Source organism: Microtus oregoni, unplaced genomic scaffold (genome assembly GCF_018167655.1).
Source record: "Microtus oregoni isolate MIOR12 unplaced genomic scaffold, Mior012 000018F_ref0000195, whole genome shotgun sequence".
NCBI lineage: Eukaryota > Metazoa > Chordata > Mammalia > Rodentia > Cricetidae > Microtus > Microtus oregoni.
Genome location: NW_024543077.1, coordinates 16,127,467 through 16,140,792, shown reverse-complemented (window position 1 = coordinate 16,140,792; position 13,326 = coordinate 16,127,467). Strand labels below are relative to the sequence as shown.

At 40.7% G+C, this 13,326-nt stretch overlaps 1 protein-coding gene across 4 annotated transcripts in view; it reads left to right on the top strand.

The window, feature by feature from the left end:
* The window catches only part of LOC121459086 (cilia- and flagella-associated protein 69), an 87,441-nt gene extending 75,133 nt beyond the window's left edge, over positions 1–12,308 (top strand). For 3 of the 4 annotated variants that reach the window (XM_041668594.1, XM_041668596.1, XM_041668597.1), the window contains 5 exons: positions 1,344–1,541; positions 3,718–3,804; positions 4,222–4,326; positions 4,856–4,994; positions 11,975–12,308. In XM_041668594.1, coding sequence (XP_041524528.1) covers positions 1,344–1,541; positions 3,718–3,804; positions 4,222–4,326; positions 4,856–4,994; positions 11,975–12,162 — 717 coding nt within the window. In that variant the 3' untranslated portion in view covers positions 12,163–12,308. The remainder of the gene's footprint in view (positions 1–1,343; positions 1,542–3,717; positions 3,805–4,221; positions 4,327–4,855; positions 4,995–11,974) is intronic. The other variant, XM_041668595.1, reaches the window with a different exon arrangement.
* The last annotated feature ends 1,018 nt before the right edge of the window (positions 12,309–13,326 follow it).

Genomic DNA, 13,326 nt, shown 5'->3' with positions numbered 1-13,326 from the left:
TAAGTACCATTTTAGTAACTTAAAATCTATTATATAAAAATAAATTTAGAAATAAAAGACGTGTCCATAACAATTGTTTACACACTCTAGTGTTTTTTCTATTTTTCCTATGATTGTGATATAAAACCCCAAACCATTCTTTGGATTTCTTCCATGAGAAGATGTTTTTATGCAGCCGACAGAGCCGCATCCTCCCAGACATAGAACAGAGTAGTCATAATATATACTGGCCAGTGGCTGTGTCTGCATGCACAAAACTTGTACAAGAGAAAACCAAAGTCCCAGCGCGGAGCGGGGAGGTGGTAGGAAAATCTCACCGCTAGCGGAGGAGCTCTACACTCCTGACAGCTGCTTGGCTGGGACAGGTCTCTGGAGCAGCTCCTCGTGCCCCGGTAGATGGCCCCATGCCCACACTCACACTGACAGCACTAGGGGGAGTCCATGGTTTGGCTGTTTGGCTGTTTGTTGGGGGAATAGTTGACTGAGGCGTGGAATAGATGTAGACTCGATAGATACATTATATGCATGGATGGAATTCTCCGTAAGTCCAGCCCTTAGCTTAGAAGAGAAGGTGAAAATTACAGAGTCATTTTGAAGACTAATGGGATTTTAAAACCAGAGTCTTTACTCTTTGGAAAGTAGCTGAGCCAAAGTTAAGCAAATTATTGGTTATTATTCTTTATAATTTCTTTATGTCATTAATCAAATCACACTTAGAAGTGACTAGGTTACTTAGTTCTCTGCCAAGTTAATTGAGTAAATAAATGTCTCTGAAATCTCAGGCAAATCTGAAGTGAACATTTTATTTCTGTTAATATTATGTATTTAGATGTTGAGAATAAAGAAGTCTTTTTTCAAATGAAAACAAAATCCAGTTGTATTCCTGTTTTAGATGATATAACTCTTTCTCTAGTTTGCAATATACTCTAGTACCTTACTTTTAGAATATGACATGGAGATTTAGCATGGTGAAACTGTGGAGTAAAAGCTTGAGATTCAAGTATATCCCTTTGCTAGTAGGTGAAGACCAGGATCCCTCTTGTAGGAGTCCCACATTCCAGGTTCCCAGATTGCCCTCGTCTGTCTCTCCAGACTCAGCATGGACTAGCCTTCAGTATGACTGTAAGGAGCAATAGCATCAATGCCTCAGAAGGCCAAGCAGTTTCTGCAGCTGTGAGGGGAAGTAACTATAAACCAGAATTCTCAGATGGAGCTGGTGTCTGAGAAGTAAGTTAGGAAAAGCCTAAACACTAACAAGATAACCACTACCTAAGGAATTATGTAAAATTGTTTCCCTTACGTTTGTTAATTTAAATTTCTCACTTTAAACTTTGCCATGACAGATTGGAGAAATATGGAATGAAGTATGTGAAGAAATAAAATTGGAAAAATTAAAACTAGTTACTTTCGATAAATATTCTTTGGAGTCGATTACAGCAGCAACAGAAAATATTGGAAAGATGGTCGCTTCCCTGCAAAGTGAGATGATTGAAAGCCAAGCACGCCAAGATGTGCAAAACGAGCAGAGAGTATACGCAAAAGTAAGATGAGGCTACCATTAAGCTCTGAGGCCCAAGTTGTTAATTTCAGTGCATGAGGTAGATGAAGTTATCCATAAAATGGATTTATCTTATATGTTAATATTTGAGCATTGAATTGTTTTACTTTCTCTAATAGTTATTTTCAATGTCTTTGTGCAATTTTAAAGGAAACTATGGAGTTAAGAGTTTAAAATCTAATCACTGTTATCAGTGTTGGCTTTGCATTATAATTTAATTTCCTGTTTTCTTTTTTTCTGTGTGTATTTGTGGTGTGTGCTTATTTACACATTTCTGTGCACATAAATGTGGAAGCCAGAGGCTGGCGACATTCAGTATCTTTCTTAACGGTTCTCCACAGGGTTTCTCTCTGAGCCTGGAGCACACCGATTCCGCCTGATTGACAGCCAGAAAGCCCCAGAGATCCTTCTGTCTCTTTCTCCCCATCAGTAGAATTACAGGCATAGGCCACCATGCCAGGCTTTTTATATAGATTCTGGAGATGCGAGCTCAGGCCTGCATGCTTGCACACAAGCAATTTACTGGCTGAGTTATCTCCCCAGCCCTGTAATTTGATTTCCATAGTCATATATTTTACAGAGGAAAGAGATCTTGACACACTTTCTTAGCCATGCCCAACATGGTTCTAAAAGTTATAACCTTCTTAAATATATACTTTGAGGGGTGGGTGGCCAGAGAGATAGCTCAGTCATTAAGAGCATTGACTGCTCTTCCAGAGGACCTGGGTTCAACTCCCAGTACTCACATGGCAATTCACAACAGTCTGTAACTGCAGTTCCAAGGGCCCCAGCACCCTCAGATAGCTATGAATTCAGGCAAAACACTAATACACATAAAATAAAAAATTAAATATATACTTTTAATATATTCTGGGAGTTTATCTGTAATGGAGCACATAACTTCATAGGAAGATAAACCTGTCTTTCACACCTCATTCTGTCACAGACCTTTACTGCTTTGCCATCTATAGACTTAGCCATCCATCCTCCCCTCAATTCCAAAACATTTCTGGGCACTGCGTCTGTACATGCCTATGTAAACTGGCCTGGTTTAGCTACAGAGAATGAACCTGGAAAGTAACAGCCTTTCCCTAAAGCTTTGCACAGGTGAGAAACTGCAGCGTAGTTTGTTTGACCATCGGAGCGGCTTCTAAACAATGTCATTCCTAGACAATTGAATGTTTGAGTCTACAGCTTCGGACCTGTGTCCATTCACTGGGCAATGCCACTCCACAGCTAATTGCTTCAAACTTTGCTTGCTCAAAGTTTTTATGACATGAGTATTACTGTAAGCTTGTTGATCTGCTCAGAACTGAGAAGAAAACTGCCTCTTGACCACTAGTTCTTTTGAATTACAGAACCTTTGTCACTTTGACTGATTTTTATTGTCATACCTCTGTCCCCACTTTTTAAGCAGTTCTTAAGTAGCCCTAGGAATATCGTATTTATAATGGTATTATGCATGTGTCTATGATACACACACACACCTATGGCGTGTCTCCTCTGATCATGCATTTGATGGTGAGCCTGTTAAGACACACAGAGATCTAGATTAGCAGTTCCCCTCTGGACCACAGCATCACGCCAAGCCAGCAGTCTCACAAAACTGCCGACATGGTTACAGTCACGATGAAAATAGTTTACAGTTTAATTTTGTCTGAACCTCTCTATTTTCACCTATGACCTTCTCTTTAAATCCCGTGTTCAGGTTTCTCTAGACTGTAATGTCTTTATAAGCAGGAACTGAGTAAAGCATTCAGTCTTGCTGGGAACGCTTAGTGTTCACGTGTCTCAGCAGTCTGCTTTACATTGCGTGAAGAGTGAGTTACCTTCTTTTTATTTTAAGACTTTTTTATTTATTATTTTTGAGACAAGGTTTCTATGTAGCCCTAGTTATCCTGGAACTCACTTTGTAGAGCAGGCTAGCCTAAAACTGAAAGATTTCTGCCTGCCTCTGATGCTATAGTGCTCAAATTAATGGCTTGTATCTCCCAACACTTCTGTTTTTAAAATTAAGTAATATATTATAATTACTTTTTTAGTCAGCCTCAGATTTTTAAGTTTAGCAAAATGGAGGCACTTCCTTTAAAATTGGGACTTCCAAGCCCTCTGGTATGTTTCATAGAAACTGAACTTCCTCGTTTTCTCGTCTGTTCCAGATACAGGCCACACATAAGCAGAGAGAACTGGCTAACAAATCATGGCAAAACTTCCTGGCCAGAACATCAAATGCTAAAACATTAAAGGTAGGATTTTTTATTTTATTTTTATTTTACTATTTTTGTTTGGTTTTGTTTTGGTTTTGTTTTTTCGAGACAAAGTTTCTCTGTAGTTTTTGATGCCTGTCCTGTAACTAGCTCTTGTAGATCACGCTGGCTTCGAACTCAGAGATCCACCTGCCTCTGCCTCCCGAGTGCTGGGATTAAAGGTGCGCGCCACCACCGCCCGGCAAAGGCAGGATTTTTAAAGCACTACAGTATACACAACAACTAGCCAGTCTTCAGGACAGAATGCCCTGCTCCCCGTTCTGAACCTTCTTATTGAAGGATCCCATTTCTGTAAGCAGCAGCATGAGGAGAGTAAATGTTCCTTCTCTGTAAGCACCATCCACCATGTTTTACTAGCAATTAATACTGTTTTCTTTCTAATTTAAAAACCTTCAGAAAGCAAAAAGGCTCCAGGAAAAGGCTATAGAATCCTCCAAATACAGTGAACGGCCACAAAATGCAATATATCACCAAACAGTTATTAAAGGTCTTAACACAACGGTAAGGTCATTTTTCCCCACGTCTCTTTCTTAATAGATGTGAAGTTTAGGCTGCCACAATGTTGTTTCTATGGGAACTTTTGCCTCATATATTTTGCTTTTTGTTGCTCCAATTTTCTATCATTAAGGCTCCAAAATACTTTTCCCCTCCTTTTTCCCCCTACTCTGCAGTGCGAGGTTAGAGCAGACACAGCTCCCCAGGTTTTCCTAAGAGGTTGCTGCCAGCACTGGTCAGTGCATTGGTCACATCTTGCTCAAAGGACAAGCACAGTTCTCCTTTGCCTGGCAGTAGACCTGTGCACATTCCAGCTTTCTTAGTGATTTTAGTTTGTCCCTGGCCACAAAAATAACGAGTGACAGAATAATTCAAGCCTGCTTTCTTGTCCCCAAAGTCCTTATCTTTCTCTTTTGTCACACTGTCTCTGTTATACCTGGAATCTTTCTCAAAGCAAACCACAGGTTATGTGGGATTTTTCTCTTACAAAATGTTTGTCAGTAGACTTTTAGATATTTGTCTTCTCCTGTTCCAGGTCCCTTCTGGTCGGGTGGTGACAGTGGAAAGCACTCCTGCCCGGTTACTGGGAGGACCTCTGGCTGACACAGACATTGCTCTGAAAAAGCTGCCTATTCGAGGAGGAGCTTTGCAGCGGGTGAAAGCGAAGCCCCTGAGTGAGCCAAAAAAGAATGCCCCTATGTGACGTGCTTCAGAACCTTTCTGAAATAAATTCTACTTACCATTTTTCTGCTAAATGTATATTTGTATACAATTGTAAGGCAAAAATGTAGAATAAATATTTTAGTAAAATATTATAAAATTAAAGTCAGGATAATACAGTTTATTTTTATGAAAAACATCAACATATCTATCGGAAAAGTGGTCATCACTCTCTTTGGAAAAACTGTTGGTCCCTTAACTGAAATTGTAAAGTTTGTTTATCAGTTAGGACTTTTGGCTATATATCAACTACTTCAAATAGTCTACCATAAAGGACATTTTTATGGACTTTGTAGTTAAGTCCTTCCTGAGTTCCGTAGACTGTGGGCCCTGTTGGATCAAAGGCCGACACTGCCTCAGGCTTCCTTCCATCAGTCCGCCTTACACTCTCCTGATGGAGAAGAGTGGGTGCATTTTCTCAACAATTTGTGCAGCGCTCTCCGCATCTTGGGATCCTTGATTGGTCAAATGACAACTCTGGAGCTCTTCACCTTGAAGTTAGCCAGATCTGAGTACTCCTTGCTCTTGGAGCCATAAACAGTCCAAAATCATCTAAAATTCCTAGATGGAGTCAGGAATCAAGGTGCTGTCATCAGACAGATACATGAACACCAGGAGCAACAAAATTATGTTGGTGAAAATAGAAAATAAATGTATCTATTATAAAATGCAAATGTTAGTCACAAGCTAAATGACAAAAATAAAAATACAGCTACATATGCCTTTACTGTTAATATATAAATTTTCCCGAGGACCCAGGTTCAATTCCCAGTACCCATATGGTGGTTCACAACCATCTATAACTCCAGTTCCAGAGGATTATATCCCTCTTCTGCTCCCCTCGGGTACCAGACACTCACATACATAGACATACATGCCGTCAAAACTCCCATACACACACAATAGATAAAAATTTAAAATTAAGTAAATAAAGGTTTGAAGCTATTTCTAGTGCTATTTCCCTACTGTGGAAGTGACAAGCAGTGTGTAAGGAAACAGAACACGGCGGGAGATGTTCAAACAAGCAGCACCAAATCGTGTCTCCTTTCTCTCTGACACACCACAGTCCTCATGTCCAGAGCTGAGTGCAGTGAACCTTCTCAGCATCTGTAGACTGTGAACATCTGCAGACTCTTAGTTCCCCAACGGCAAGGTCATGTATAGCTTATTATTATGATCAACACCTCAGGAAATGAGTTAGTGATGTTGGCCTTGACTCTTGCAGCCTTTCCCTTGAGGTCTTCAAATGCACAAGGCACTGTCCTCAAAAAGAAGAATCAGCCCACAAGATACTATGCATGTGACATTGAGCAAGGACAGCATGTTAAAGCAGCTAGAATATAAATACTTCAAGATTGTTAATGCTTTCCTCCAGTTATAAGACACAAGTACCATGGTATAAACATAAACAATTACAGAAAAAATGGATGTGACTCAGTTGAGCACCAGTTCTGCACACAGTACGTAGTCCTATCTCCAGATTGCCTTAGCCTGATCACTGCTCTGCTCCTCATTAGGAAGGGAGATGACAGAATAAGACAGGCTATTTTCTACTATTTTCTAGCAGCTTTGCACGACATGGAATTTATTTCGCTGACGGGAAGCAGTAGTAGTGCTTGCTGCAGAGACCTTACAGACGGTAGGCAGATCTCTAACGCGTTTGTCTGGCACAGTTCCAGCCACTGTACAGTGAGTCCACCTCTCTGATAGCATCATAAACATTTCTGCTTTCGTGCTCCTCTGGATTCCTAATGGATTTGCTGTCTAGGCTTCCCTGCCTCAGGGGTGGACAGTATTTTCTTCCATGAGTCAGCTAAGACGAAATTCCAAGCTTTCCAACTGAAACGTGCACTAATCAAGTAAATAAAACTTGTGTTTTGGAATCAGAATTAGCTGGTTTGTACCCTTAAGGTCTCTGGAAATTCACCAGTTATGCATTACATTAAATGAACTGTGCATAAACCCAAATCCATGAAACAGGTTTTGAGTCTGCAGTAGTAAAATGACAAAACTGCTGACCTTAAAAATAAAAAAATAGCTGACTTCATCAGATAACTCTGCACAGAGAAAGAAAGAGAAATAGTATGTCTCCATACCCCTGCTGCTCAACACCATTTCTGGAATTCTTTCAGCTTTTTGATGTCACTGAACTGCTTTTGCCAGTCGGCGATGGCACATGCCTTTAATACCAGCATTTGGGAGGCAGAGGCAGGCTGATCTACAGTCTCATTCTGCTTCCCACCCAACTGGTATATGCAATATTCGGTTACATGAAATAATACCTGTGTGATAGTTTGAAAGAAAATGGCCCTAATAGACTCTTAGGGAGTTGCACTATTAGATGTGACCTTTTTGGAGTAGGTGTGGCCTTGCTGGAGGCAACACGTCACTGGGGGATGGGCTCTGAGGTTTCAGAAGCTCAAACTAGTAGCTCGCTCTTCCTGATGCCTGAAGGTCCAGATTTAGAACTCTCAGACCCTCTCCAGCACCACACCTGCCGGCAGTCTGTCATATTCCCCGCCTTGTTGATAATGTACGAAACCTCAGAAACTGCAAGTCAACCCCAATTAAGTGTTTTCTTTGATAAGAGTGCCATGGGCGTAGTCATAATGTCTCTTCACAGAAACAGAACCCTCACTAAAGCTACTTGTCAAGTCATATTTGAAAAGCTAAGAGGTTTGTTTTTTTTTTTTTCTTTTTTGTATTTCAAGACAAGATTTCTCTGTGTAGCTTTGGCTGTCCTGGACCTTGCTCTGTAAACCAGGCTGACCTCCACCTCACAGAGGTCTGCCTGCCTCTGCCACCAAACTACAAATACTGGGATTAAAGGCATGTGCCACTGCAGGTGGTCTGTTCCTTCTTTAGCCCTGAAGGTTCTTATCCTGCTGTCCGTGTATTTTCCTTATATTTGTGTATGTGTATAAACCCTTATTAAAGCCCTAGTAGTACTTCATGAGAATTTGGGATTGGTTCAAACTCAGATAATACACCCCCTTTTATTTCAAGGTTTATTCTTGAATCACGTCAAACTATCAGACATTTTTATCCAGTATTATTTTTGCTTATATTTAGTTTGATTATGCCTATATCATTTTGCACAGAGGGAAAAAATGTGTCATAATCATCAAAACACTTGAAAACAATGTTTTTCACAATGTTTTCACAATAGCCAATCAGGAAATCTATAGGGCAGATTTCTATTGGTTCTTTGTCCTGGAAAAGTGTGGAAATGTCCTAAACATCTGCTTTGGTTCTTCTTGTAAATATGAAAATCTTCAAACTGCTTTGAGTCCCTCTCATTTTGGAACTTAGAAACCTCACCAAGTTTATAGGCCTTTTTGTCAAAGATACAGGCTAGGAGTGGGCAAGGGTGAGGTGGGCAGCGGTGGGAGTGGGCAGGGGTGGGAGTGGGCAGGGGTGGGAGTGGGCAGGGGTGGGAGTGGGCAGGGGTGGAGTGGGCAGGGGTGGGCAGCAATGGGAGTGGGCAGGGGTAGAGTGGGCAGGAGTGGAGTGGGCAGGGGTGGGATGGGCAGAGGGTGGAGTGGGCAGGGGTGGGGTGGGCAGCAATGGGAGTGGGCAGGGGTAGAGTGGGCAGGAGTGGAGTGGGCAGTGGTGGGAGTGCGCAGAGGGTGAAGTGGGCAGGGGTGGGGTGGGCAGAGGGTGGAGTGGGCAGGGGTGGGGTGGGCAGCAATGGGAGTGGGCAGGGGTAGAGTGGGCAGGGGTAGAGTGGGCAGGAGTGGAGTGGGCAGTGCTGGGAGTGGGCAGAGGGTAGCACTAGGTATTTTCCTCTACTACTCTCTCATTTCCTGAGATCAGGCTTCTCACTGAGTCTCATTCTGTTAGGCTGGTTGTCCAGGAAGGCCCAGGGATCTTCCTGTCTCCTCTTTCCCAGTGCTGGGCTTACAAACACATGCTCCTCTGCCTGAGTATCTAATCTTAGCCCTATGTTTGCACCACAAACACTTTACCAACTGGAGCCACCTTCCAAGTCCCCAAAGTATTGACTTGGAGCATAGGATGAAGTCATTACTAGAGAAGTACTGACTTGGAGCATAGAATGAAGTCATTACTACAGAAGTACTGACTTGGAGCATAGGGTGAAGTCATTACTATACAAGTATTGACTTGGAGCATAGGGTGAAGTCATTACTATACAAGTATTGATTTGGAGCATAGGGTGAAGTCATTACTATACAAGTATTCACTTGGAGCATAGGGTGAAGTCATTACTATAGAAGTATTGACTTGGATCATAGGGTGAAGTCATTACTATAGAAATACTGACTTGGAGCATAGGGCGAAGTCATAACTATAGAAGTACTGACTTGGAGCATAGGGTGAAGTCATTACTATAGAAGTATTGACTTGGAGCATAGGATGAAGTCATTACTATAGAAGTACTGACTTGAAGCTTAGGATCAAGCCATTACTATAGAAGTACTGACTTGAAGCATAGGATGAAGTCATTACTATACAAGTATTGACTTGGAGCATAGGGTGAAGTCATTACTATACAAGTATTCACTTGGAGCACAGGGTGAAGTCATTACTATACAAGTATTGACTTGGATCATAGGGTGAAGTCATTACTATAGAAATACTGACTTGGAGCATAGGGCGAAGTCATAACTATAGAAGTACTGACTTGGAGCATAGGGTGAAGTCATTACTATAGAAGTATTGACTTGGAGCATAGGATGAAGTCATTACTATAGAAGTACTGACTTGAAGCTTAGGATGAAGTCATTACTATAGAAGTATTGACTTGGAGCATAGGAGGAAGTCATTACTATAGAAGTATTGACTTGGAGCATAGGATGAAGTCATTACTATAGAAGTACTGACTTGAAGCATAGGGTGAAGTCATTACTATACAAGTATTGACTTGGAGCATAGGGTGAAGTCATTACTATACAAGTATTGACTTGGAGCACAGGGTGAAGTCATTACTATACAAGTATTGACTTGGATCATAGGGTGAAGTCATTACTATAGAAATACTGACTTGGAGCATAGGGCGAAGTCATAACTATAGAAGTACTGACTTGGAGCATAGGGTGAAGTCATTACTATAGAAGTATTGACTTGGAGCATAGGGTGAAGTCATTACTATAGAAGTACTGACTTGAAGCATAGGGTGAAGTCATTACTATACAAGTATTGACTTGGAGCATAGGGTGAAGTCATTACTATAGAAGTATTGACTTGGAGCATAGGATGAAGTCATTACTATAGAAGTATTGACTTGAAGAAGCATAGGATCAAGTCATTACTATACAAGTATTGACTTGAAGCATAGGGTGAAGTCATTACTATAGAAGTACTGACTTGGAGCATAGGGTGAAGTCATTACTATAGAAGTACTGACTTGAAGCATAGGATCAAGCCATTACTATAGCATTGGTACTTTTCTGAAACCATTCCTCACCACGGCAATTTCCTCATCCACTGTGTGCCATTCATGGGTTTGGCACATTCCTTTAAAGCTGATACTGCTGATGGATATGGGTGTGAGTTGTAAATAATATAAAAATGACTGTGAGTATGAAAAGTGACTGACATATGCCTAGGCAAAACGCCCATCATGCTGTGCTTTGCTAAACTGTAGCTTCTTCATTTTTGTTAGTTGTTCCTTTTTTTTTTTTTTTGATTTTTTGAGACAGGGTTTCTCTGTAACTTTGGTGCCCATCCCGGAACTAGCTCTTGTAGACCAGGCTGGCCTCGAACTCCCAGAGATCTGCCTGCCTCTGGCTCCCTACTGCTGGGATTAAAGGCGTGCACCACCACCGCCCGGCTAGTTGTTGTTCCTTTTTGAATGTTGTGATGTTATGAATTATACCACAGGGCTGGAGAGATGTCTCAGAGGTTGAGAGCACTGAGTGCTCTCCCAGAGGATTTGGGTTCAATTCTTGGCATCCACATAGTAAGTCCCAACTGTCTGTAATCCCCATGCCAGGGGATCCAATGTGCTCTTCTAGCCTCTGCAGGCACTGCACACACACAGTGCACACACACGTGTGCACACACACACAGGAAACATGTCCATACACTTAAAAAAAAGAACTGTACCGTAAAGGTTTTAGTCTTAATAAATAAGATGAATTAGTATTGAAATGTAATTTTAGATACTGGCATTAGTTGGGGCACAGTTTTAAAGTCAATATTAGGGTACCAGACACTTTATAAAATTAATTACAACTTCACTCCACTGATTAGTTTTAAAAAATTATATTTTCATGTGAAGTAGTTCCAAAACAAAGGCAACTTGACAAAATGCTTTTTAAATAACATATTATTGACGTTACTTAAATATATGCAAATAATCCAATAACTATTAATAAAGCAATTATATAGCTAGAGAAAGAAAATCACCAGATTAAGAAACTAAAAATCAGAATTTTAATTACAACAGGAGATTTGATTTGGCAAGTACTAACAGGATTCTGCTCTCAGTTGGCATCTTGCTTGAGGTATTTTTTGTGTTTTCCTTCCTAAATGTAAAACATGTTTTATAATCTAGTTCTATAGTATCAAGGAAAATTAATATTTCTTAATATAAGATTCCATTCTTCTATGCAACCCAATTGAAAATGTTTTGTTCAAAAGGCTGCAACAAGCCTGGTATTTAAGTCTTACAATATGAATACAGAGCTGTATGACTTTCTTATGAACTACTCATGGGGAAGCAATAAGATGATTTTAATGATCTAGCAATATTTATATTCCAAGATCATTTATAATCAATCACTCTCATGATTTCTAAATAATGTAAACATTATTTACTTTAATTAGAAAATTATAATTTTCTTATTCTTTTATTTTTATAATTATTATAAGAAAATAAACAAGACAAATTTGCTAGCTAGATAAATCTGAAATAACCAGAAGTACTAAATATCAAATTTTTAATAATGCCACTTCGCTATTTCCGCAGGTATACCTTCAAATCACCTCTATTCATTTTCTGTGGAAAATTATACTTGGAAGATACCACCTGTCTTCTGCCCATTCCGTGAGACCTTGAAAGTAAACAGTCTATGTACATGTCCCAGAAGTCTTGAGCTATGTTTAAGAAGATACTGTAATGCCCGGGCCGCTGAGATTTTTGCAAGAACAACATGAAATTCCAGAAGGCGTCCACATTGTGCTCTATCTTGAGTTCCTTGAGGTCTATGAGTGTCAGAGAGCATGTGTTCCAGCACTGAAGATCCACATCTTCTGTGATGCCCGCGCTAATGCTGGCAAGCACTCCCTTTTGAAACTCAAAGTTGGCGTTCGTGAGACTGAACATCATGATGCAGCCCAGGGGAAGGTAGACCCATCTCCTTACAGCAGAACCCATCCTATAGAGAGGAAAAGGAGAAGTTTAAAAACACACACACAAAAGAAAAATGCTATAGTGAATGTGTATTTGTTGGTTTTCCTCTGAGCTGATGACTCTCAGACCTTCCTTTGAAGGGATATTGGAATTCTGGCTTGACAACCAAAAGTCTGAGACTCCCTCAAATCTAGTGTATGTTTGTGCAGATGTGATGTGTATTTCATCACAGACCCTCACAGCTGCACGAAACCTTAAAAACTTGCATTCCCTCTTGCCCCCTGTAGAGATTAGTACACTCTTCAGTGATGTCTCTCCCCCTGTAGAGATTAGTACACTCTTCAGTGATGTCTCTCCCCCTGTAGAGATTAGTACACTCTTCAGTGATGTCTCTCCCCCTGTAGAGATTAGTACACTCTTCAGTGATGTCTCTCCCCCTGTAGAGATTAGTACACTCTTCAGTGATGTCTCTCCCCCTGTAGAGATTAGTACACTCTTCAGTGATGTCTCTCCCACTGTAGAGATTAGTACACTCTTCAGTGATGTCTCTCCCCCTGTAGAGATTAGTACACTCTTCAGTGATGTCTCTCCCCCTGTAGAGATTAGTACACTCTTCAGTGATGTCTCTCCCCCTGTAGAGATTAGTACACTCTTCAGTGATGTGCTCTCCTGTCTCACTGTCCAGGAGGACTAAAGTGTAACTCATTCTGTATGTGGTTATGAGAGGTTTTGTTGGGTTTTAATTGAATTATTAGAAATCTACTTACCTAATGGCATTTGATATCTCAAATATTCCTGTTTGTTTTGTTTTCCACTGAAAAATATTTGTTGAGCCCTCCTGTCTTGTGGATCCTGACTTCTCTTAAGTTGTTTGGGACTAGTTTAGAGATGAAGCTATATCCATAAAATGAGCAGAAAATAAGGTGGGTACAGGCTAGTGTGAGATGGTACAGGGTCAATTACTGCCC